A 26,489-nucleotide genomic window follows, 5' to 3' on the forward strand; every position below is an offset into this window, starting at 1 on the left:
GAGTTAAAAGTCTTTATAAGTGACGCCCTGTTAGAAAGTAGCAGCATCACTTTACTGTATTTTATTCACACACAATAAAAGTCTGACCCAGGATCTGCCACACCTACTGCACCAGGAAGTGTTGAGCTCGTAACAGGAGAGGCCTCAGCACCACTCTGCTCATCAGTCACTGTGCCCCAGATAAAGGCTGAGAAATAAGTGTGAAAACTTTAGTCCGGGTCCGGGTCCTCCATGTTGTGGTGCTGGGTTTTATTCCACAGTGGGTCCCTGGTGGGAGGACTCAGAGGATGCTGCAGCTGCTGCTCTTCCTCCTCCAGCTCAGACCTTAAACTTTTGGTCAAACTCTGCTGTGACGTCACGGCTGAAGTTTTAACGTCGGATGCCTGAGATGAGGCTCAGCGTTGCTCCTCCTCGACAGATTGAAGAGTGTGAAGGCGCTTCAACCGGAAACCAAACTTTTTTCTTCGAACTTTTTTTTTTCTCTGAAGCAGAAGAGGAAAACGAGACGAGACCAAACTCCACAGTTCCTCATTTTCTACACTGACGTGTGCTGGGGGAAATGTGTCAGCTGCCCACCGCCACCGGAGAAGAAGAAGAGAACCGTTTGCGGCGGGGATAAAGCGACGTCGAGTGATTTCAGGCTGGTCAACTCTCACATAACGGATCCTGGTCCTTTATCATGGAAGATGTGAGTAGTGGCTTCAGCCTCTCTGTGAGCACCGCTTCGCTTTTATACCACCCTCTTCTTCTCTGCAGTCTAAACTGTAGCGTGGAGATGTTTAGTGAGGGTGAACACTTCAGTAAACTTTCACTGTGCTATTTTAAACACTCTCCAGCTCATCAGAGCACAGTCAGGGCCCGGGGAGAGAGGGAGGGTGTCGGGCTTCATGAAGCAGTCATCAGAGGAAGAAGTTAGTCGGGGGTTTACAGAGATGCCAGTGTCTCTGCTGCAGTCAGCTACAACCAGCATTACTTGGCACAGTTGCACCTGCCCACCTGTCAATCTGTCGCATCAACTTGTTGGTCAGCTTCCATAAGAAACGACTGGCGACGTGGACTGAAGCGAGAGCTGCGAACTCCGTTTAGAAATCTGCCATTTTAATGTAGCGCAACCGTGTAGGTGTAAAGACAGGACTTTAACAACAGAAATTCAGACTTCGAATAAGTCAGACGGGTCCCCTATTAAATTCGGCTCCATAATAATGCCAGTAAAGCTGTTATGTGAGTGACATTTCAGTGGGAGGTATCGGGGTATACACTAACCGAAAGGACCAGAAGGGTTTGATATGACACAAATAAAAAGTGATTTTGCACAGTGAGATTGTTAACATGTCATGTACAGGGCGGTAGAACTGTGTTAACTACTCATCATTATTATGATGAGATTTGTGGCTACGTGTAGCCTACTGACAGCTAACCTATAGTAATGTAACCTGATGAGCTGCAATTTCAATGAAAGTTTGGCGTTTTGAGGAAGCAAGTGATGAGAAAAAGGAAGTCACATACAAACTGAGTTACCTACAGTAATCAGGGAAGTACTTGCAAAGATTTTCAAGCATGCAGCACCCCACCCTTCACTGTAACAGATGGACTCTCCATCCAGAATCTGATAATCAAATGCAGCTTTTCTTCCTTTTTCTAAAACAACCCTTGAGTCCAGACTGTGTAGGCTGTAAACCATGAAACTGCCCACATCTGAACTGAGAGAATACATCCTTATAAATAAGTTTGTTGGCAAGTTGTGATCACAGTGAGCCAATCATAGCAGAGACATAATAGGAATATAGTGTTTAAGGTGTTAATCACATTAAAGAAAGTTGCTACCGGGTCATAGCACAGGTGATGGGTGGCGGAGTCTGACTGATGCCTGTCAGAGGTTGCACTTTACCTTTTGCCTGTATCACTGTTGTGTTTTGTGAACTGAAATTTGAGTCTGTATTTGTGCAGCAGGTATTAGTGGGATTTAAGACCTCTGAGTCATTATATCAGCTGAATCCCTGATGTAAACATCAGTCTAACATCTGGCAACAGCTGTCTGAAGTGGGACATCTTTTAGTTTAGTTTGTTACAACAGTATCACAGTGACTTTGGCATTTCTCTTCACTCTGCAGAGGGAGGGATGACATGATGGAAACGGTTACAGTGTGTGCGCCATTATTTGTCATATGAATTATTTGCCTCTAAATGATGTCCAGTCACAGTGTGTGAGAGTGTGTGACACTGCCTGACAGCGTCATTATTCAACACTGACAACTGTAGTCTGTGAGGCTAGATGTAGTCTGTGGATGTTGTTATTAAAGTCGCACTGAAATTGAGATTTATTTTTGCTTAGAAACCACCATCGTTATCATTAGAGTTTTGTTAATCATGCATGTTGGGCAGAGACATAAACTTGTTTGTAATATCTCTCCAGCTTATGGGCAGGCAATGTAAAGGAACAGAGGTAAACTGCAGTACCCGTGTAGGTTTTTTGAATGAAGCCTGTATTAATGTTCACAGGTAATTATGGCTGAATGATATGCAAAAAAATCATATTGCAATTATTTTGGCAGATATTGCGATGAGTCACAATTTCAGTAGGAATCATTATTTTTGCATTTTCACTTTCACAGAAAATTTTGAAAAATGATGATGTAATTTTTGTTGGAGCTTGTACCAAACAAACATGTTCCTTTACATCTGGAGTGGGGATGCCACAATCATGTTTTTTTGCGGTCTATGGGTTGATACCAATCATCTTTGTCATGCATTGCAGATGGCAGTTATATCAGTCTCACACCGACATGTTTTGTTTTCGTGGCCTGGCGTTCGTCAGCACAGTGGACAAGGTGGGAGGCGGGACTACACTACACAGCACACAGTGCTTCTGTCAGCCGCAGACACCAGAGCATTAACCATAGGTGATCGCTTTTAAGATGATCGGTGACTAGAAGCATTCAAAGCAATCAATCGGAGCATCTGTAGTCTGGAAGCCCGGAGCAGAGAAAGACCATATTTGCAAATATTTTTTTATCCCATTATATCAAGATAACAAGGCTCGTTATCCAGAGACAAAAAACTATTATCTTTTATTATTTTTGTTATCCCTAGATAATGAGATATTATCCTATTATCTTGAGATAACAAAGCTTGTTTTATCATTATAATGACTTTGTTAATTAGAGATAAGATGCAGATGGAATCTTGTAGTGCTGTAAAGTGGAAATGTCAGGACAGCGCACTGATCAACGGATCAGAGAATATTTCAATCAGGGGCAGAACTCAAACTGTGTCTTTTCATATAAGATAATTTTCAGATCAGCCCTCAGCTAACGAGTTACTAAGGATTGTTGCTAAGGAGGAGTGTTATTGAGACTTAATGTATGAGGTTCAATCAATATCATTTTCTCCTGATAACATCTTGTTATCTCGGGATAACAAGCTCTGTTATTGTGAGATAACGGATAAAAAAATTGAATAAAAAATTGAATATGGCCTCTCTCGGTTTCCGTACTGTAGCATCACAATGCTTATGGTGCCAACGATGCGCAACAATGTTGTGACATATTTTACCTTTATCAAAAACAAAGGAAGCCCCTGTGATTTGGAAACTGCACTTGGCCATATTGTGATTTTGATTATATTTCGATTAATTGTGCAGGATTCAGGACCAAGCAGAGATAAAACATGTCCAAAAATAGACAAACGTTGACAGTAGCTGCAGTTTGTGATTTATATTTCCTGACATAAAAAGACTTCTATCGTTCTGAACCTGTTGTTTGGATGTTGTTTTCTAATATCTAAAGCCGATCTGTATCTGATGCAGGGACATGTTTCTGACTGGACAGTGTTTCAGATGAACTCCCTCTCACAGCTGCTGAGCGCTTGTCTGTTTCTTTACTTCTTTAATTTGTCGTTTCAAGCTTCACCTCCTTCATCTTTCACCTCCAACTGGTGGTGATCATATGTCTGTGAGTCATCCTTTCACTGCCATCCCACTGACCTAGAGTGCACAGTGTGACGTGTCTGCCTGACCCGTTCATCCAAGTCCAAACAGACTGCCACATTATGTGTCACGCACAAAACAATTAACCCTCTCTCATAATCGAGGCCTCTGCCTCACAATGAATGTGTCTTACTGGGGCACCGCTCATAATTTCTGGGAAAAATTCCTTTATGAAAAAGACAGAGTTCTCAATAGTGAATGCATGAGTGTCTTCATGAATGTGTGTCCTTGCAGGACAAAAGTCCTCAAAGACAGAGAGATGAGAAAAATGTTTTTTACCCATTTCAACTTGCTGCACATGGGGTTAATATAGGATGAAATATAAATACTGTTAGTGTTACTCCATAACTCTCACTCTTTATCAGTCTTAACATCAGGACATGTCTCTGTCCAGAACTGTCTCACACACATAGAGATGAAGAGCAGGAAGTAAACTGTTTTTGACACCTGGATCATTTCAACAGTGTGAATCAGCATCAAACATCAAACCTTTGCACCATTCAATCACTGAGCCTTTATTATGTTATGTGCCACTAATGAACAGTGGTTAAATAATAATAACACAGCTCAGGCTGCAACTAACAATTTCTTCCATTATCAATTAATTTGCCAATTATTTTCTCAATGAATCGAATGAATCCATCACAACGTCCCAGAGTGATGATGTTTTATTTGGCCCATAAAGTATATCATTCACTATCATCTATCTTAAAAAGAAGCAGCAGATTATCATAATTGAGAAGCATCCAACATCAACAAATTAAGTAATTGTTACAGTTTAAACACAATGAATTTGTAACTGGCTCTGTATCATCCGTCTCATGTCTGAGTGTTTATGAGGATGGTTGGTCCAGGAAATGAGACGGAGAGAAGGCCGGCCGGAAGTCGAACTGGGGATTCGACTTCTCGGATATTTGTGCCCATGTGATATGCGCCCTAACCACTCGGCTATCGGTTCACCATCAGCTCCTCCAAATTTACAATGAACTACAGTATGGACTCAGTAAATTACCTGGACCTCTGGGATGTTGTACTCTACTGTAGTAGCTGTAAATCTACTGATCGAAATGCACTCCTGCATGCAAACAGTTTGTCAGTCAGTCAGTTAACTACTCTGAAGATGATGAGTGATGTAACGAGCTATGAAAAGAACCAGCAGAAGACTGTGGAGACATTTACAGAAAGAGGCTAAAGACAGGACGGACTGAGTGATGCAGTTTCAAAACTTGAAGACAGGACTGGAGGAGACCAGCATGAGGATCAGACCTCTCCTCATGTACTGCATGTACTACATGAAGATGTTGTTTATTAGCATATGTTACAAAATGATCCACAGCTAGAATCTATTTTAACAAACCAACGATTACTTTAGGAGAGAAGGAAAGTAAAAAACAGGACTGTGACAGCTGTTACATAGACACATATATTTTATTTATACAGTTTTGCCCAGTCTGCCCTACTGTAATATAATATAATATATTAATATAATATAATATGATATAATATAATTATAAAGTATTATATTATATTATATTATTACAAAAACATTTGGAACATAAAGTACAACAATATGATATTATTAAAAAAATCTATCCCATTCTACATAAAACAAGCATTTTCCTTTATTTATCTGACGTGTCAGAACCTGAGAGTTAATGAAGCCAAAATATTTGTGTTAATGTAAACGAATGAGACCATTGAGGAGCCATATGGATGTGAGGCCGAGGCTTAAACATGTGATGTTTAATTTATTAACAGTGAGCGCACAAATGAATCAAAATGCTTTTATTAATATCCTGATCAAATCAGGTCTCAACTTCCAAAGTCTTTGACTAAACTGGTGCAACTTTGTCCTCTTCACTTATCTTATTAAGTCAAAATGATATTTGAATGTTCAGGAGTCTGAGAGATTCATGGCTCATTAAGTTTATATTATCTATTTCTATTTATGTCCAATAAAAATAGTGAAAATCATTTTCTATGTTGATGCGTTTCATTCTTCATCATTTATAACTACAGCAGTGCTAATTGCTGTTAATGGTAATCGAACATGAACATGAACAACACTGTCTGTAATGACTCCTACATCAATGCATATCATACAGTATGTGATACAACTGTGTGTTAACGACAACAGGCTCAGTTTGTTAGGATAAGAAGAATGTTGGTGTTAATGTGCAGTGATATGCGAGCAGTTATGTTCTCATGGTCATGACAGTGACATAAAAATAGATTTCCTCTGATCTGTGAAACTCCACCGCCGCCTCTGACCCTGTCATCACATCAGGTTTCTCTTTTGGCTCCGAACATGTGAACCCTCTTAAATACTGATGGTTTGTTTAAAAGATAGAAGTACAAAATTGATGCAGTCTCAGGTGTAAGTCAATTAAACTCAATCAAACTTTACTTGTACAGCACTTTTCACACAGGTTAGTGCAGTTCAAAGAGCTTCACAGACGACTGATGAGCTACAAAGAAAAGGACAAAAGACAGAAAGCTGACAATGAAATAGAAAAGCTATCGAATCAAAAAACATAAGAAAATTGATTAAAAAAAGATCAGATAGAATAGAATAAAATACAATTTACAACATAATTAAATTAAGAAAACAAAATTAAATAAAGTGACTAATGACTCAAAACCATATTTAATTAAAAGCCAGGCAGCAGGGGTTTGTTTTAAGTTCACGCTGCTCTCACATCCTCATGGAGACGGTTCCATCGGCCCAGAGCATAAAAGCAAAGGTTTTAGTCCGACTAAGAGACTTGTGTCCGAGGACCGGAGGAGCCACACTGGTTCATATAGCGGAAGCATGTGGGACATGTCTACTGAGCAAGTGCTTTAAAAAAAAAAAGTAAATGAATTTTAGAATCACTACAGAAGCTGATAGGAAACCAATGCAGGGACTTTAAAATAGGTGTGATGTGTTCTCTCCTTCTGGTCCTGGTCAGGACTCAGGCAGCAGATTCTGAATCAGCTGAAGCTGGTTTTTAACGTTTTTGTGTAGACCAGATAGGAGAGCATTACAGTAGTCAGGTCTGCCGGATATAAAAGCACGAATCGGTTTCTCAGAGTCACTCAGACAGAGAAACACTCGCACTTTAGAAATATTTTTCAGATGGTAAAAAAGCAGATTTGGATCCAAGCCCTACATGAGATTTAAAGTTTAGCTCTGAATCATAAGATCAGCCCAAGGTTTTAATTTAATGAAATTTTTATGTCTAACTCTGAGAATCTTCATCTGACAGTGAAGTAGAGAAGATAATGGATGGTAGATTTCATTTATGTCAGTGGCTTTATCCTATTGTTAGCAAACACATTCGAGCTCTCAGTTCCGCTGTTGTTCTGTGGTGTGATATTTAGGACGGAGGCCTTTCTGTGAGCAGGAAGGTTTCATGGTGTCTCTGTGCAATGATTGACTTGTGAATGAGGCTGGATCTGTTGTAGGGCGTTGACAGCTCTGTCATTTATTGAGGCACATTTGGCTGTGACAACAATGTCATCAACAGTGACACAATACAGGAAGTAGATCCTCATGTCTTTAGTCTGTCTTCTCTGAGCAGTGACGGGTTAGTGGGGTAAAGTGTGAGCTGCGCTGAAGCTTGTGGTGAGTTCAAGCTGGGCAGGTCAGCGTGAAAATCAATGAATGCCAGATGCTCCCTGACCTAAAACTTCATCAGAAACACATGTGCTGAGGTGTGTCTCCTCCACACTGTGCTCTCTTCACTCTTCCTCCACTTGTCATTTTATAACCGTTTGTCTCTGCAAATTATTTTAATCTGCGCAATGTTGGGTGACTGTTCATCCATTTCGGTGTTCACCACAGCACCGCAGATAAGACAGTTAATAGATTGCACAAACATCTGTGGGCAGCGTCGGGTAAAAGGTCTGCACTTCAGTGCAGAGCAGACTTCCTGTGTGAGTCTGAACTTACTATATAATATGACAGCGTAGAGCTGTAGTAGTCAGCTGAGGCCTGAGTAATGGAAACCTCCCGCCCCTCCTCTCCCTCTCGGCTGCAGGCGTGTGGTCAGCCCTGCACTGCTCTGAATCTTCTACCCCATCCACTTATTTCCATGTCCACCCATGTCAGAGGCATGCCAAGGCCACTGTGTGCCGGGGGGGGTTCTGGACTGCACAGTGAAGCTATGGAGAGTAGTTACACTATCATTGTATTATACAGCCGCTTTAGACTTCTTCTCGCTCTCTGCCTGCCGTGTCTTTCCTCCCTGCTTGGCCTTCCTCCCTCTGCAGCTGCTCTGCTGTTTACCGAGCTCACACACTTGCAGTTACAGTGAAAGTGGAAAAACAGTTCGATGACCTCCCACCTAATCCTAGGAAAGAAAAAAAAGATATCCTGTGGAAGTTCCTCCAACAGAAACAAAGGCTTTGGATTTTGCAGACACCTGCACTTGTCAGTATTTTAGTCACCGTGATGAAGGAGTATCAGGGTTTACACAGTGCTTACTCCACACATCTATATGCTGAGACAAGTCTTACACTTCATGGAGGCTGGCAGACGCTGTGTTGTCAGCTTGGATTCACTGCAGATACAATAGATCACAATGGCGACCCAGTTTCCACAGAGCTCCTCAGACCACCTCCTCTAACATGTTACCTACAGGCTGTCCCTGAACTCTCCAGCTGAGTTACATTTTCACATCAGCTCATGTGTATATGTGCACGCACTAATGTAAACTGTGATTTTCTGTATTTCTGGCAGAACATTAAGTGTTATTAACAGACTAAAGACTAGCAGAAGTGATTTGTGTTTCTTCTGTAGAACTGACGCGACAGTTGAATCCATTCTACTACAGTTTAGAGCAGGGCTTTTCAAATAGAATCCAAAGAGGTCCTGGAAAATCTCCTGACGCAAAGGGCCATACCAGTGCTTATATCATACTAGTAACATAGTAATCACTTCTTTTATAATAACATCTGTAATCAGTAATAACTACAGAACAGAGACCTCTCACTCCAAACTATGTTTACAGCAACTCCACAGGTTTAAGCAGAACTCGTTCGCTGTGCAGCCATAGAGCTGAACTGGTCACACGGGCACATCGTCCTAGACTTGGACTGTTTCGCTGAGAGTCTTGTAGGAACATCTCCATAGCTTTCGTTATCACATATACTTTGTAAAGAGCAACTTCTGCTTAAAATTTAGGAAGTGATTTCTCACAGTTCCCAAGACCCTGAGAGTAGAAAAAACTGTTGGTTCTTTTATAAATAATTCAAACCATTAAAACAGGAAAGGTCATGAGATATTATCATTTGATGTCTTACTAATGAGTCACTTAGAGTTTCAGTTGTTTCACTCAAACACTTACTTACTCAATATGTGGGCTGCAAAGAACAAATAACGTTACATCGTCACTGCTGCCACTGTAAAGCCACACACACTGTTTTCATTAGATGCATATACCTGAACAGAAAGTGTTTGCTCCTGTTAATTCAGATAGATAGATAGATAGATAGATAGATAGATAGATAGATAGATAGATAGATAGATAGATAGATAGATAGATAGATAGATAGATAGATAGTTATAATAGTTAAGTTATAATAAAGCACTTAATTTTACAAAATGAAATAAAAAGTGTAGTTTGGCTTTCCAGGTTTCTTGATTTTCCAACTCCAACAGTTATCCATCTGTTAAGCAGTTAACAGTTAACCAACTGTCTCAACTAAATTAATAATAAACAATCTCAACACATCTTAACAAGAGAAGCTTTAGCACATGCTCTTCTCTTTCTTTCTTTCTTATATCCCCACTTAACATCTCTCTCCTGTGTGTGTATCTCACTCACTAACTTGAGTCACAATGATTGGCTAAGTAGCGTCTGGGTCTGGGTCTGGGTCTGGGTCTGGGTCTGGATTGTGGTCTGTCTATTAGTGACCTCTGGTTAAGTGATTAGATAATTCAGATAACATGACATCACAAAGTTCCAGAAGTCCTGACGGCTGGTTTTAAGGCTTAGTTTCTGAATACGGGCTGTGTGCATTTCTCTGTGCACTGAGGCTTTGATACTTTCACAGTATTAATATAGCACAGAGGTCACTAATAGGCAGACCATGGTCTGGATCCAGACCCAGAAACCATTCTATCTGGTCCTGGACCTAAAATCTATGAATTATTGACAATTGTTACATTTTGTCGGAGTTTTTCTATTTTTACTGGTGCAGCTTCTCTAAACTTTGCAGCACTGCTCACATGACACTACTCAGCCAATCACTGTGACTCGAGTCAGTGAATGAGAGACACACACAGAAGAGATGAGATGAGAGACAGTACTCAGAGAATTGTGTGAGTAAAGTGGCACATAAGATGGAAAGAAAGAACAGGACGTGTTGAGTTTGTTTATTAGAAAAAGGGTTGAAAATGTTCAGATGTGAAAGAGTTAACAACAAAGAAGAAGTTTGTCTTTATATTTCACTTCTCTAAAATGAAGCACTTTTCTATAAGATGCTCATTTTTCAAAGACTGACTTCTACTGCCTCATTCGTTTATTGTAATTCACCCTCTCTAATCTTAACAAACTAGAATCACCTCCTCATGGTTGTTTCCTCCAACAACCAGTCAAGTATCAGGAAATATGGTCACAGTCTCTCCCTCCTGAGGTACAGTGTTGAATAATGTCCAGACGTGTGTTTGCAGAACATTATGATGTCACAGTGAAGTTGACCTCTGACCTCTTTGATATCAAACATCATCACTTCATTATTTTATCCTATTAGACATTTGTGTTCAATTATGCCATAATGAGAGTATGAATTCACAGTGACATGTACAACCAATGTGGCAAGTGGAAAAATCCCACTACTTTCATTTGTCAGTTGTTAGTTTTCCTTTCTCTTTCCCTGGAGTACAGATGGTCAGGACAGTTTTTTAATACATTGAAGAATACCTGTGGTGTATTTTCATACGTGCTAACAGAAACAGGAAGCAAAAAAGAATCACAAAACATCCAAAGACCAAGAGTCTAAATGTGTTAACGTGTGTGTGCATCAAAAATATAGATTTATATATGGATTTTTTTTTTACGTTAAATAAATTAAATGATAAATATTTTGTGAGCATTGAAAAATATTCTGTGATGTCATCAGTGACATTACACGTCAGTGATATGCACAGGGACATTACTGTGTCTCTTCACATAAAAAAGATAGCAGAGTTTTCCACAACACATTTCTGCAAATGTTTCACAATAAAAGCCTTGTTAAGAAAAGAAGGATACAGGAAGTGTTGAGTTTGTATTAACAGAATAATGCAGGGACTTTAACAGGTAATCTGGAGCACATCAAAATGAGGCTTTGTGCTAAAATGTAACATTGTAATATTATACTGATCAAACAGAGGGAACTCAGTAAAGGTTTAGAGCAACAGAGACACAAAGTGTTGCTGCTGCCAGAAAGTCTCTATGGTTGTGTCGACAGATTTTGGTTTGAAGCCATCATTGTGAGAACAACTTCAAAGGGCTGTTTGGGGGTTAAGACCTGGTTTTGGGGTTTAGGTTAGAACCAGGTTTAGGTCAGGGTTCAGGTTTGTAAACAGTTTGTTCCTTTAGGAGAGTCTCTGTCAAAGTTTACTCCGAGCACATGCAACCCCTGGTGGGCCGTGAGTACATTTGTGAAGATATCATGTTTTAAATTTAGTATGTCTCAAACTGTCTTTGAGTGACCACCAAGCCTGGTAGTCACTATTGAATATGTGTTGTTTTCAATATTAAATCAGCTCATATGTAAATTCAAACATTTATTTTGACATGGTCCGGTGGCGTAGGACCGGGTCAATTAAAAGAAAGCTGTGACATAATGGACACAGCAGATAAATGTTGAGTTTTACCAGTAATATAGTTGCCATAATTAACTCGTGGTGTGTTTGATGACATCCGGCCAGTGTTCATACGTCTCTGTTAATTTTGGATCTATTGGTTTTGGGGTGTTAGGTGGTCTGTGAGTTTTATTTTAGTGGTTGGTCTGTAAAGGACTCAGGTGACTGAACTGAACTGTAAGATCTTTAGTATCTCCTGTGAACTTTTTAAACACATTCTTTACATCTTCCTTCATACCCAGAACACAGTGACATGTTTTTCCACTGTGTAGAAAGTACCAGTAGAACACAGAAGCTCACGGCACTGTTTCATTATGAATGTTGAGTTTCAGTTCCTCTGTACAAACTAATGCGTCTGAAGCTGCAGTAAATTCTCCTCATGAAGGCTCTCATGTTCAGTTAAAGAGGTGTAGACCCAACACTGTGGAGGATGGAGTGTGTGCTGCTGTTGAGCTGTGTTACATTATACAGACGTGTTTCTGTTATTCAGCCCACCCTCACTGATGGAAATCAGGTGGACAAAAGAATAGGAACACCTGTACAAATCCACAGCTCCACACACTCCATCCTCTACAATCATCACACAGTTGAATCTACACTTCTTTAACACAACTTCAGTCAATCAATCAATCAATCAATCAATCAATCAATCAATCAATCAGACTTTATTTTTACAGTATTTATCATACAATGTATGAATGTAACAAAAAAGTGCTTTAAAAAGCAAAATAAAAGCAATAACAAAAAAACAACCCCACCCCCCGCACAAACACACACACACACACACACACACAAACAACACATAGATACACCCATTTACACACAGAACAATAGTTGACCAAGTAATAGATAAAAAAACAATAAATATTAAGACAATGATAACAGGAAGTGAAGAAACACTGAAGAATGAAAAGCAAAGATAATGATAGAGTGATAAAGATAAAGCAGACATAAGGCCAAATACTAAAGATAAAATAATAAAATGCTAAAAGAGAGGAGATGTTCGGAAGTGAGTACAACCAGAAATATAAGTAAAAATAGAATAAATAGCCAGAAATTTAAATTAAATGGAAAACAACCCAGAAAGTAATAATAGAATAAAAGGACAAACCAGTAAAACAACTTAAAATATAAAGTAAAATATAAAAAAGTAAATAAAATAAATATGACTAATGCAGAGTAAAGTTGCTGCAGTCAGAGGTGAGAGGAGATGGAAAAGGTCTGATAAGAAGTGAGAGCTGCCGTCGTTCAGCGGCCTCAGCCCGAGTCCTCTCACTCCAAACTATGTTTACAGCAACTCCACAGGTTTAAGCAGAACTCGGGGTTTTACTCGTTCGCTGTGCAGCCATAGAGCTGAACTGGTCACACGGGCACATCGTCCTAGACTTGGACTGTGTCGCTGAGAGTCTTGTAGGAACATCTCCATAGCTTTCGTTATCACATATACTTTGTAAAGAGCAACTTCTGCTTAAAATTTAGGAAGTGATTGCTCACAGTTCCCAAGACCCTGAGAGTAGATATTAATAGAAAGAAAAACTGTTTCACTCAATATGTGGGCTGCAAAGAACAAATAACGTTACATCGTCACTGCTGCCACTGTAAAGCCACACACACTGTTTTCATTAGATGCATATACCTGAACAGAAAGTGTTTGCTCCTGTTAATTCAGATAGATAGATAGATAGATAGATAGATAGATAGATAGATAGATAGATAGATAGATAGATAGATAGATAGATAGATAGATAGATAGATAGATTTATTAATCCCTGTAGGGAAATTAAAATGTCATATCTGTTGAGTTAGAATACAATAAAATACAGAAATCATGAACCAAAAAAGAACATCCACAGATCAAGAGTCTGCATGTATTAACGTGTGTGTGCATCAGAAATACATTTGTTATATGTGGATTTCTTTTTTACATTAAATAAATTAAAGAGATGCATTATAGAATCTGATTGCTGTAGGCAGAAAGGACTTTCTGTGAGCAGGTTTGTATGACTTGCTGAATGTGCTCTTAAGTTTGTCCTGAGTTCTATGGAGGGGATGGGCGACATTGTCTGAGGCAAGCCAAAGATCCTCTCTACAGAAGATACCACATTACAGGAAGCACCAATGATATGAAATGGGACACAGTTCTGGTCTCCTACGTGGGCGTTGTCCCCAGACCCCTCCCTCAAGCCAAGGCAACTTGTTAAGCAATGAAACATGTTTTATTTAAGTCTTAAAGTTTAATCCATGGTTTCACGTATAAGTAACTCAATCCAAAAATAACTCTGGTCCATCTAAACATCTGGTCATCGGTTGGCAAACGATGTCGGCAGCTGACAGATCTGGCAGGGGTATGGCACTGAGACAGAGGCAGGTCTCAAATAAAGTTAATTTTCTCTGTATCTGTTCGTCTGAAAAATTTCATTTTGATGTCAGAATGTTGTGAAGACGTGTGGTTTGTGAAAACTGGGTCCAATATTTATTTTGGTGACTATGGAGCGGAAGAATCTGTGATAATCTGTGATCTCATTCACTTCGCCCACTGGAATGAATCCACTGAGACCTGCTGCTGGTCTCCTAAAGGGGCGGGAGGTGAAGAAACCCATGTGACACAGATACAGGAAATAAACGGAAATGAAACGTCTCAGTTTCTCTACTGTCTCTGGGCGAGTTCAGGCTGCCACTAGTATGACGCCATCTTGGCCAAATCCACCCACACATGGATGTCATTCTCACTGATGTTCTGTCATGTTGTGTTGAAGTGTTTTACCTCTTCAGAGGAGCAACTTTATTGGCACATCCAGGCTACTCTGCCTTGATAACATCCGTCTCTTGTATGTGTGCTGATGACTTATACATGCACCACATGCTTCCTGTGTGTCGTGCAAATACAATAAACTACGGTGGCCCTGAGAGCTCAACGCAGCGTGTTTGAGTTGTCAAATTGATGACTAGGTTTTCGGAATTTGTTTGTGTTTAGTCTGTTTGCATGTGTTGAGCTCTCAGGGCCACCATAGTAAACAACTAAACCAGAGTCCAGCCCCAGACGAGGCCCTACACATCCTGTCCATTTAATAAAGTTTGATTGGTTTTAGCCAAAGCCCAAGATCTGTAAAAAGAGGAAAATTTGACTGATTAAACTGTAATGAATGAAGATACATTTATTTTACTTTTTTATTTTAGTATCTTGTATATTTGATTTTCCAGGAGGAGAAGGATACCAGTCTGGGATGTTCTGTCATGATTCTGCTGAGCTGCTCTTTAAAAAACTCATGTGTGATATTTGCAGCATGTTTAGGATCATTGTCACGTTGGAGAATTGCTCCTGCCAGGCTTCTTGAGACTGGCTGTCATCTTTTCGTTCAGCATTTGGGTACAAACTGTATAAATGTCATCCCCCTACAGCTTTTGTACTCATGTGCATGCACACACAGTCAGCAATGTGCAGTCACTGTCGGAGCACCAAACCTGCTGAACTCTGATCCAAACAAACTTATTTTGGTTTCATCTGAACTGCCAACACTCATCAAGCTTCTTTCCATCTTCTCTGGCAAAGTTTAATCAGCACTTTTGTAACATAAAACGCAGATTTTACAATATACTGGTAAAGTAAACTATCAACTCAATACCCTCAGTCTAGTACAGCTATACTGCGCGATATCATTTAGTAACAGTGGTAAAAATGAAAGTACCTCACACAGTAATCTGCACTCTGCTCGTACACGGCTGTGTATTTTGAGTGTGGTTTCCTTCCTCTGTGTCATTGCAGGGTGTGAAAGAGGACCCAGCCCAGTGTAAAGAGCCAAAGTTCCTGGGTAAGGCCGGCTGGGTGAAGAAAGCTCCTGGCAGACTGTTGGCGAGCTATAAGGACCGCTACATCCATGTGGAGAGGACAGAGATTGTGGTGTATGAAAATGAGGTAATTTGCACCATATTACATGATCTTTTATATTGTGTTTTCATAAAATCACAAGTTCTCCAATGTTCAGAATAAACATCTATATCAGACTGTGGCTACAAAGGAAACATACTGCTGGATAGTTGTTGACTCTGCTTCCTTTTGGGATTCATTGATATAAAATGAAAGAACAACAGAAAGAGAGGACCTGAACACACACACAAAGGCAGGATAATGCAGAGCTTTTACTGTATGAAGTAAGGTTAACAGGCTGATGGTCGACAAGCAGCTTTATCCTTTAACTGGAGTGACAGATGTTCAGTCAATGGTGCCACACTTTGTGTTGCAGGACTTGCAGAACTGCTTAGAGAGGGTTGACCTGGAAAACTATGACAAATGTCATGAATTAAAGAGCCCCTTCAAGAAGAAGCACAGGCTCATCCTGATTCGATCAGCCAAGTCTGGAAATAAGGTGAGCACACAACTTTTAATATAACTGCATAACAGCTCCAACACAACAGCAGATCAAATTACAGATATGAAGACAACCGATACTTCGGTACCAAGTTACCATGGTTACAGCTCTCTATGTTTGTTGTGTAGTCACCATGGTATAGCAGACTCCACATAGTGGAGCATTTAGATATTTCCCTCAGGAGCAGGTGGAGACCAAACACAGAGTTAAAAGAGAGGGAACACTGGACTGAGATTCATCTAGTGACACAGACATGACAAATAAATTATAGTGTTGCTCTGTATCTGGCGGATTTTTAAACAGGCAACTGTTTGCTAACATGCTAGCCATAGCGACTTTATGAGGTCATAACATGTCATCATTGTGTTTGCATCTTGTAGCCAAAATCATCAGCAAATGCAGCTCTGGAAGGTGAGCCCGGGGTTACCAGGGTTACCAGGCATCATTGAATCACAATGTCCTTGCTTTGAGGACCTTTGTTGTGTAACACCCTTCCAGCAATAAAGTGTTAAAATGCACAAAAATACTAAAAGAATGCAGCTTTGAAAAAATTGATATATAAGTGGTGAATTTTGCTGTAGTCGTGTAAATAGAGAAGACGTGAGCTTAAACTGGCCTTCACAGAGTGTGTGTGTGTGTGTGTGTGTGTGTGTGTGTGTGTGTGTGTGTGTGTGTGTGGCACTTTCCCCCTTTCCCCCCTGTGAGTCAGAGCCCTTATGTAACTGAGCCTCAAACCTTCAGCGTCTTCTGGACTCAGATTGGACTCACTGCTGCTCAGGTTCTCTGTGGTTCTGGATCTAGAACCTGTAGTGTTTTTGATTATAGTAAAACTGTACTAGCACAATTCATGGGGTCATACAGGTGAAATATGTGCTTCACATAAAAACATAAAGATGTATATCCTAATAAAACACAGGAACGAGTAAAGAATGAAAATAAAATGATAATAAAAAAGACGGATCTGTAGTATTTACACTGTGACATCTGAGTCTGTTCTGGACTACATGCCACTGAACTGAGGCTGAACCAAATGTTTTGTGAATAAAAGGAAGTAAAGAGGGAAAATGTTGCTACAAACCATTATTTTGTGAATTGAAACCTATATTTTAATACAATCCTGTGGAAGCCTATAGGGGACTATATTCAAATGATAATGTAATTCCACAATAACATTTTCATTTTCCACATATGTATGTTTTATTTGAGTGAAAATTAAAATGAAATAAACCAATTATTTTCATTCTCACATACTTGTATGGACATTCTGGGAACATATTAAAATGAAAATGGAAAAGCTGTTTGACATTTCATTTCCAAGGTCACATCCTGCTGAACAGTGGAAATTATTCAAATGTTAATTTAAATTTGAAAATGAAAATGCAATATAAACAATTTAAACTAATTTTCATTATAGGCAAGCACTCAGTGACTGTGAAAGTCAGGATCCGGTAACTTGTCTAATGTCCTAACCCCCTACAGAGAACGGTTGACCTCAGAACTGAAGACCCGCCTTGATGAGAGGTTTGACAGATTGCATTTTCATTTTCATGTTGAAGGAGCGTGGTGACATGTAAATGAAAATGCAGTAGGCTGGGGGCGCTGTTTTGCTTATTGCAATTGAATATTGTCCACTGTAGAGCAGCTTAAGACTTTGAAATTGAAATGTCAAAAGCTATTTTCATTTTCATTGTGAAAGGAAACTGCTCACCTCTGTCACAAGCATCTGCTGGCAAGATGATGTTGTTGTCAAGCTGATTTCCTGCACCAGTTAATCCACTAACATTGTCCCAGACAGATAAACTCTGCTACTCAAATGCCGTTCTCATTTTCATTGTGACCTGAATATTGCTTGCTTATAATGAAAATTAAGTTAAATTGTTCATATTGCATTTTGATGATCAAATTTACATTAACATTTGAATATTGTCCACTATTCACTTAAATAACATATACATATGTGGTAAATGAAAATGCTATTGTGGAATTACATTATCGTTTGAATTTGGTCCCCTATAGGCTTCCATACAACCCTGGTTTGTTCAACTCTGAGCTCCTGAATGTGTTGGTAGTTGGTGCTCTGTTGTGTTGTTGAGTGTGAATGAAGTGAGTGGATGTGACCAGGATGTGAAGAGCTGCTTGGCTGTCTCTGGGTTTCTCCGGGGTAACCCTGTTCAGCTCTGTGTGGCTGAATGAGGCTGGAGAGACAAAGGCAGTAGCAGCAGTAGCAGCAGTGTGTCCCACAGCCGGCCAACTATCTTTGCCTGACCACGGTTAAGATGGTCAGCCATGTTGGAAGAGGCAGAGTGTCAGAGGAAATCAGGGATGTTACTGACAGTGGAACAGGTTCTTATGTGGAAATAAAAACAGGACTTTTCTAAAACTGCAGCTTAAACAAAAATCAGCAATAATGTATTTACAGTTCAGTTTTATTTATACTGTAATTCAAAATAGAGTAAGTCATTTATTTTGAAAGAAATTTAAGACAAATAAACCATGAGATGAGATGAGGCTGAATAGCATCATGTGACTAAAGGCTAGGAAAGTTGTGCCAGTTAAAATAGAAACACTATCAAAATGTAATAATTCTCATTATACAACAGTTAGTTTCAACCAAGTAATCTGATTGGTCGAGAGTCATTCCATGAGGGCTGCTATAGAGTATAACAGCACTGGGACTTTTAACTACATGTATCACTCCTCTTCACAGGTGTTTATAACTGTTAATCAGCGTTACATTCATGGTCGTTATCTGTCTTAGAATCTAACAAACTTTGCAAAGATGAAACTATTTCCAGAAATAACATTTGTATTAAATGATGTCTGGTGTGCAAGCTAGTGTGCACTGTGCAGGTCAGGACAGTGTTTATGTGTTGCATAGCAACAGTCCAGTACCAGTTCAGTTGCAGAACTGTTTGTTTATTCATCATTTTGGCTACGCCAACACAAACAAATCATAATCTGTTGTGGCTTATTTAACTAATATGGAGCTCGTACAACTCTTGTATAAAAGCAATATCACACGAGAAGGAGTGATGTACTGAATGCGTGTGGGTGCGTGTCTGAAAGTGACATGACATTTATTATCGCTGTATTCACATCATTTTATTATGAGGCACCAACCTCACAGAAGTTCAACGCTGACGTCTTGCCTGTTCGCTGGCAGGCTGTGAACGAGCACTTAAGTACAACACCACAAGTGTTGGGGAAGGCCCTTACACTTGTACTGCTCACACTCAGACAGTTGTTTTACTCATCAGCTGCTGCTTCAGACACTTCTGTAGTGTTGTTGAATACAGGCCCTGACATTACTTTGTACTGGATCCAAAAAAAAATGAGTGCTATCACGGTCTGTGTATCGATAGATAGATAGATAGATAGATAGATAGATAGATAGATAGATAGATAGATAGATAGATAGATAGATAGATAGATAGATAGATAGATAGATAGATAGATAGATAGATAGATAGATAGATAGATAGATAGATAGATAATACTGCTGAATAAATTATTCCTCTAAAAAAAGGTAAATGCTCCCTAACACAGACTGTATGTATTTTTGGTCTGCTGTGGCTGAAGGTCCATGATGTGAAGTTCCAGGCTCAGACTGCAGAGGAGAAGGAGACGTGGATCAAAGCCCTCACTGACGGCATCAATCGAGCCAAGAACAAAGTCTTCGATGAGGTAAACTCATGTGTGAGCCACAGAGTGGGAGGTGTCAGTGACTCCTTCCTGTTTCTACACCCTCAGCTTCATGTGAATGATGACGCTTCATGTTTTCACAGGTGAAGGTTGATGAAAGCAGCAACTTAGAGCATGTCACTCGATCAAGGCCCAAAGGGAACCGCAACCGGCGCCCACCAACCAGGATACACATGAAAGAGGTTTGTGTGTGTGTGTGTGTGTGTGTGTGTGTGTGTGTGTGTGTGTGTGTGTGTGTGTGTGTGTGTGTGTGTGTGTGTGTGTGTGTGTGTCAGTCAGTCATCACTCACACTACATCCACACCCTTTTACTCCTGGTGTTATCCAGAGGTTTCAGTCCCTAAAACAGAGATTTTCAGAAACTCTGCAGGACCTGTTTTACGCCAGTTTTATTTTGAAAACTCTGGGGTTGTGTCGCATCTAGACAGATAGAAACTGAGACCTTTGAAAACGATGAGGCAGACACCCACTGTAACTTCCTGATTGGGTCTCATGTCATGTATCCTTCCCTGATTTGTCATGCTCCTATCATGTGACCGTTTTTGAGATGACAACAATGATTTCCAATCTTTGTTTTCCGCCACCATGACGCCTCATACTCATGTGTGACATTCAGTAACAGTTCCACCTCATCGTCAGCCCAAGCAAAGAAATCTCTGCTCTTACTTTTTGCCATTGTTGTTCCTCACTTGTAGTATTTTCTGCCACTAACCATCTGCAGAGTAAACAATCTGCTTCCTGTTTACACTGGCACATGCCCAGTGCAAGTGAATGGTCATGTGATATGTGTTTTCATGTGTGTTAGTATGGATGGCGATTATTTGTGATATGGTGCTAAAACGCTCATTGTTTTCATTTTAAAATGCTGTTTTTTAAAATCTATCATAAAATATATCAGTGCGGACGCAGCCTCAGTAGATCTAGATTTGAATCTCTACTCTGTGTAGTTTTCCTGTTCTTCCAACATTAGAATGGGTCTCTGCTTGGTTCAAACATACACAGTAACTTTGAATGTGACTGTCTGAACCTCTGACTACTCACTGACTGATGTGTTGATCATTTCATGTCTGATATTTTTTCAAAGCTAAAAATAACTTAAATTCTAATTATAAAAATTGTTACTGTTAAGTCTATGAAATATATTTAATTCATTATATTTATTATTACTTTATATATATTTCATTTTTAGTAAAATGTCTTTCGGTTTTGTATGGAAGTGTAATGCATTCACTTAAGAAAAAAAATCAGCTGTTTTTAAGAAATTATCTCAGAATTCTGAGATATGATCTCGTTAATTCAGAAAAAAAATGTGCATTGTGAATGCATTACGCTTCTGTAGTTTTGATCTGATTTCATTTAAATTTTTCATAATGTACTCATAATTTATATTTTCCCATTACTTTTTAACAGAAATATTATTGTTATTGACAAATTAATTCGAATTGATTCTGCTTTGCCTTTTTTTTTTAATCACTGTTAAGCTACAACACATTTATTAAAGGTATAATGTGTAAGATCGTGCTACTTGCTGCACCTCCATAGGGGGCAGCATTTCACCTCTTCGCCCCTGAAGGGATGATGACATCATCACAAAGGCAGAATCAGAAAATAAGGTTTATTGACAGATAGGTTTTTACTGATATATTTGACTTGGTGTTTGGTGCCGTATCCATTTAACGTACGTATAGGAAATAACAATAAAAAGGTCAAATACTGCAACAGTCAAAAAGATAAATATACATACATACACAAAAATAAAACAATGAAAAAAACTATGTACAAAAGTGTTGACAAAACTCCTGCTGAGCAGCATATGCAAAACATCACAGTATAGACAATATATGTTCTGAGCAGGAATAATACTCCAAGGTGTTATTGTAATGTGGTTGATGGTTGATGAGGCCGGACACAGAAGAAAAGGCAGGTGCTGGTCCATGACTGGGGAGGACTGGACTGGAGTTCTGGTCCTTATACAGACAAACAGTGGTATAGACAAGTGGTGCAAAGTGGAGCAGGTTGACAACTATAGGGGAAGAAGCAGATCCTCAACCCGCTGGTTTCAAGAACAGACTAAATTCTACTTGATCACTAAAATGTCGGTCGACATCATCAATCATACATTTATGCCACTTGAAGTGTTTGTCATTTGCACTAATGATACTTTTCGCTACAGACCAACATTAGATGTTACTCACCTGTCTAACAGAAAAGTTGCAGGTCAGCATCAAACTCCATCTCTTTATCCAGAGCAGATTCACACGTTTTTTGCTTCTTTTCTTTGCCGTTGAACATGGTTTCTTGTCGGAGCGGTGGAGATGAAGACCGCTTTGTAGGAGCGTCAGACATCTCTGTGTTTCTGTGATGCTTGTTGGCAGCTTTTTTATTTATTGGTTTTTTTGTCAGTAGCTGTAGCGTAACTTCAAGCTCTGGAGGAAGCTTTTCTTCTTTGTGGGTCTGAGGGCAGACTAGACACTACACTGACTGACACAGCATCCAGTGTCATAAAGTGGTATTACAAAACAGCCGCAGCTAGTTGGTTAGCATGCTCATTTCAGTAGATATCTCTGAAATACAACGGATGGAGGTCTTGGTCATGATGTCATCATTGTGGCTCCTTCACATACTATTGATAGTGTTAGTTCATTTTTTGAACATTTTAAACAAAAATTCTGGCCAGATTTTACACATTACACCTTTAAAGCTTTTAATGTGAAATATATGCAGGAAGTGTTGCATACCATTGACATTAGCTTAACAGTCAATGAAAAAACAGGTGAGTACAATTTTTCATTGAATGAAAGCAGTATCTCTATTAAAAAAAACCAAACCACTCTCCCAAACACCCCTGTAGTTCTTCACCATTGCCTTTATTAACATTTTATTAGCTTTTAATTGAGAATTCAAGGTTTACCAGCTTTTAAATTTAAAAATAGCTCATCTTTATGTGGTTTTATTTGCCCTCTAGGTAGCAGTGTTGTCATCCGATGGTATCCTGCGGTTGGATCTTGACCTGGAGGATGCTGTCATGCCCAATGGGATGCCATTAGACAACGTTGATGGTACTGAGACCCCAAAAGAAGCTGTCAAAGTCCCAACACCTCTGCCCAGTGCCAGCAAACCTTCAGAAAAACAGTCGGCACCGATTCCTGATGAGGTGGCTCAGACTGAGTCAGAGGTCAGTCCCCAGAAAAAGGTCGTCAAACCTCCCATGCCCCCCACCAAAGAGCCTAAACCCAGTCCAGCACCTGAGGATGAACCTGATAAGGATGGACAGGACAAAAAGGTCTGTATACTGCTGTATAACCCTCATCATACAGGGTATTTCTGTTTGGATAACTTGGCCTATAAAATATCATGAATGTTTTTAAGGTCCTGAAGCCGCCGATGCCTCCATCTAAAGAAGCCAAGTCCTGTGTTTCACCTGTTGAAGAAGTTCCAGCTGAGGCCAACACTGAGAAGAGTCCTGACGCCAGGAAAAAGACGGGCCCACCACCAACCCCTCCCAACAAACCCAGCTCCAGCTGCTCCACCAGCAACCTGGCAGAGGCTTCACAGTCCAGGCCAAACTCCCACCCTCCCACCCCCCCATCCAAAGAGAACAAACCCTCACATCCTGCTGTGGATCCAGACCAAGAGGGTCAAGGCGCAGCTGATGAGAAGAAGGAAAAGGAAGAGGACAGTAGGAAGGAGACAACAGGAACAGCTGTGGAAATAGATGAGGCTGACCATTCGATTTCTAAGGAAGATGTGCCCACTGTCAGAGGTGATGAGAGTCCCAGCACAGAAGCCCAGGGTCCTAAAGAAGAGTCAGAGGACACTATGAGCAGTCCTTGTCCTCCTGAGACACAACACACAGAAGACAACCCAGCTATAAGTCAGCCCATTGAGAGACAGGAGTGTACCACTTCAGATACCTCAGACAGCTCTCTTCAAGAGGAAGATGCCCCCCCCAAGAGTGAAATCTCCTCAGTGGCTGTCTCTGTGAATGACCCCCTATCTGACAGTATCAGCCTGAGCCCACTGCTCTGTCTGCCTGGGGAGAAGAGGAAGAAGGCGGAGGAGAAATCTGTGGACAGCGGTCAGCACTCAGACGACGACAGCGAAGGTTCGGGGAGCGAGGACACGCTGGCAGCTTCAACTGCTGTGCTGAGAGGGAGCCATGCTGGTCTGGACGTGTTGGACACCAGCGAGGACAACATCCAGATCTCAGTTAGTCTAAGGCCGACACAGGCCACTAGCAAGCCTCAAGTCGGATCCAAGGCCTTTCCGAGTCCACAATCAAAGCCCATTACTCCTCTGAAACCCTCCACCAAGGCCAAGTCAGCCTCCATCGGAGACCTGCTGTCTGAGTCCTCCATCTGTGCTCAGGTGAGGCAGCATCCCAGAGCTGTGGCTGGGTGTGGCAGGTCTCCTACTGATGATGTCATAAAACTAGAGACTGAAGTGGCTCTGGAGAGGGAAAAGACGGGCGAGCTCCTGAGCAGAGTGTCCCAGTCCCAGGGTGGAGGTGACATTGAGGGCACACCTGAGGATCTGCTGGCCAAGGCCCTGGAGAAGCTGGAGAAGGCTGACCTCGTCCTCAGGGAGGTCAAGAAATTGAAACTTGCAAAGAACTCCAGGGACAGGAAGAGCTGGTGAATGTCAGAGTGATTTGGAATTGACACTTTGCTAAACCCCTCACCTGTTCAGTTAGCTCAGCAACATTAAATAGCCACAGCAGGCCTGCCCCTCTTTGCATTTCTCCACACACACTTAGGCCCTTTAGACCTACATTAACATGTGGCTACATGTGGTCCAGACCACCTCTGAATGTGGTCTGAGTGATCAGATCTCAAATGTGTCCTCAATGTGTCTTGAGTGCATTCACACCTGAACTTAGAACTGACCACCTGTGATCAGATCACCTGAGACAGATGTTAATACCAGGTCTGTACAGGGCCGAGAGGAAAAGCACGAGGAACAGTGTTTGCTCTAATACAACACATCCACTATGCACTGTTTCCTCTGGTGTGGAGGCCAGTCTTGAATGCAGCTCTGTCCTGCTCTTTGTCAGATCTAGGAAGTTTACACTCCAACAAGCCAGGTTTAATCTGAAAAGCTTTTCCCCTCATGACGGTATAAACTCTCCACTCATGGAGTTAGCATTAGCCTTCTTAGCTAGCTGATAAAATCTGACAGCAATTCTTCTTCCTCTGTTTGAAATCAAAACCTACTGGTTCAAAGTTACTGAGAATTAAAACAGGTGATTTGACACTATCATCACTGTAAAGTTCACAGGCGCTGTGTGAGACTGGAGGACTGGACAGGTGGGGGGGGGTCAGGGTCAGTGAGCGGCCAATTGCTGGACAGGAAGTCACTCTTTTTTTGATTGTTATGCAGCACATGCAGCTGTTTGCTCATAATTAACTAAGTGCAATTATTTCTAGTTTAACTTTCTCTGAAACTAATGCTTAATGTTCTACTGTGTATTGTTTATTTTTTTCTACATAAAACATCAGATATTTTCAAGGGTAATTACTTGAAAGCTAATTTGAGTATTAATAACATAATGACAAGCAGTACTGTTACATTGAGAACATTTAAGAAGTACTAAAAAGTGTTAATACCAAATTACACAACTTTCAATGGTTTACTTTGGCTTTTCCTCCTATTTGCATGGTATTGCTGGCAGTTTATATGAGGGAATTTATACTGTACATACTTTTATAACACATGCTGTTAGTGGATGAGGAGGAAAGATGTAAATAGCTCAGGAGTTTTCAGACTAATCATGTGATTACAGCAAATGTTTTTTATCAGAGAAGAACTGCTACTCCACACAGGATTACAGTTTCTTTTAATGAATGATATGTTTTTATACTGATATTGTACATAGCACAGAACAAAGAGCTTGTAGCAGACATTTCTTACAAACCTCTTACAATTCACTTTTACATTTGATGAGGGATCTGTGCTCATCAGTGAGTTAATTTGTTAAAAGATGTGATGGTAGTTTTTAAAACTATTTTAAATATGCCATGCCATTTAGAGTATGTAAAAATATTTTCTAACATTAGATATCATTTTGTGCTATTGGATAAAATTTGTTATCACCCAAATAAACAAAGGGAAACTATGTGTTCATGTTTAATGTCTTTAATATAATTTATTGTGCCTGTAGAAAGCATCTCAAAATTTATTCAAGAAGATGACACATCTGTTCCTGTTCACTCTCTATTATTGTTTGTTATTTGTGTCAGGGTTTTGATTAATTGTCTTTTAGAAAGATCTTTTTTAAAACCCAGCTGAACCAACTAGAATCAATAGTTTGGCCACATATACAGTACATATATATATATATATATATATATAGTATATACAAAGAAGAAACTGAAAATTGAAAACAGTTTAGCTAATCAATACATTTTTCGAGTAAACACACTATCACATGTTAGGGTTAAATTAATGAAGTTAAATTAAGATCATCACGAGAATGTGAAAAATGAACAGTTTGACATTATGTCAAGGACATTTATGTGTTGTGGCGACATCTACTGAAGTTAGCATGCTAACCACATACTGTAAATAAAGATGGATATTGTCTTTGTGATGCCACCCACAGG

General features: G+C 40.1%; 1 protein-coding gene across 1 annotated transcript; it reads left to right on the forward strand.

Annotated features, from left to right (window-relative positions):
* The first annotated feature begins 202 nt into the window (after positions 1 to 202).
* Positions 203 to 26,004, forward strand: plekho2 (pleckstrin homology domain containing, family O member 2). Its single transcript, XM_056378818.1, has 7 exons — positions 203 to 688; positions 15,583 to 15,732; positions 16,061 to 16,183; positions 19,766 to 19,870; positions 19,972 to 20,070; positions 22,853 to 23,170; positions 23,257 to 26,004. Exons 1-7 carry the CDS (start codon positions 680 to 682, stop codon positions 24,523 to 24,525), a joined length of 2,073 nt encoding a protein of 690 aa, XP_056234793.1. The 5' UTR covers positions 203 to 679; the 3' UTR covers positions 24,526 to 26,004.
* The last annotated feature ends 485 nt before the right edge of the window (positions 26,005 to 26,489 follow it).

Source organism: Seriola aureovittata, chromosome 1 (assembly GCF_021018895.1).
Source record: "Seriola aureovittata isolate HTS-2021-v1 ecotype China chromosome 1, ASM2101889v1, whole genome shotgun sequence".
Taxonomy (NCBI): domain Eukaryota; kingdom Metazoa; phylum Chordata; class Actinopteri; order Carangiformes; family Carangidae; genus Seriola; species Seriola aureovittata.

What these genes read in the sequence shown, in the direction of transcription:
- plekho2 (XM_056378818.1), top strand. An exon ending in CAGCCAAGTCTGGAAATAAG is followed by an intron (nt 16,184 to 19,765) that starts GTGAGCACACAA and finishes CTGTGGCTGAAG; the next exon opens with GTCCATGATGTGAAGTTCCA. An exon ending in AGAACAAAGTCTTCGATGAG is followed by an intron (nt 19,871 to 19,971) that starts GTAAACTCATGT and finishes ATGTTTTCACAG; the next exon opens with GTGAAGGTTGATGAAAGCAG.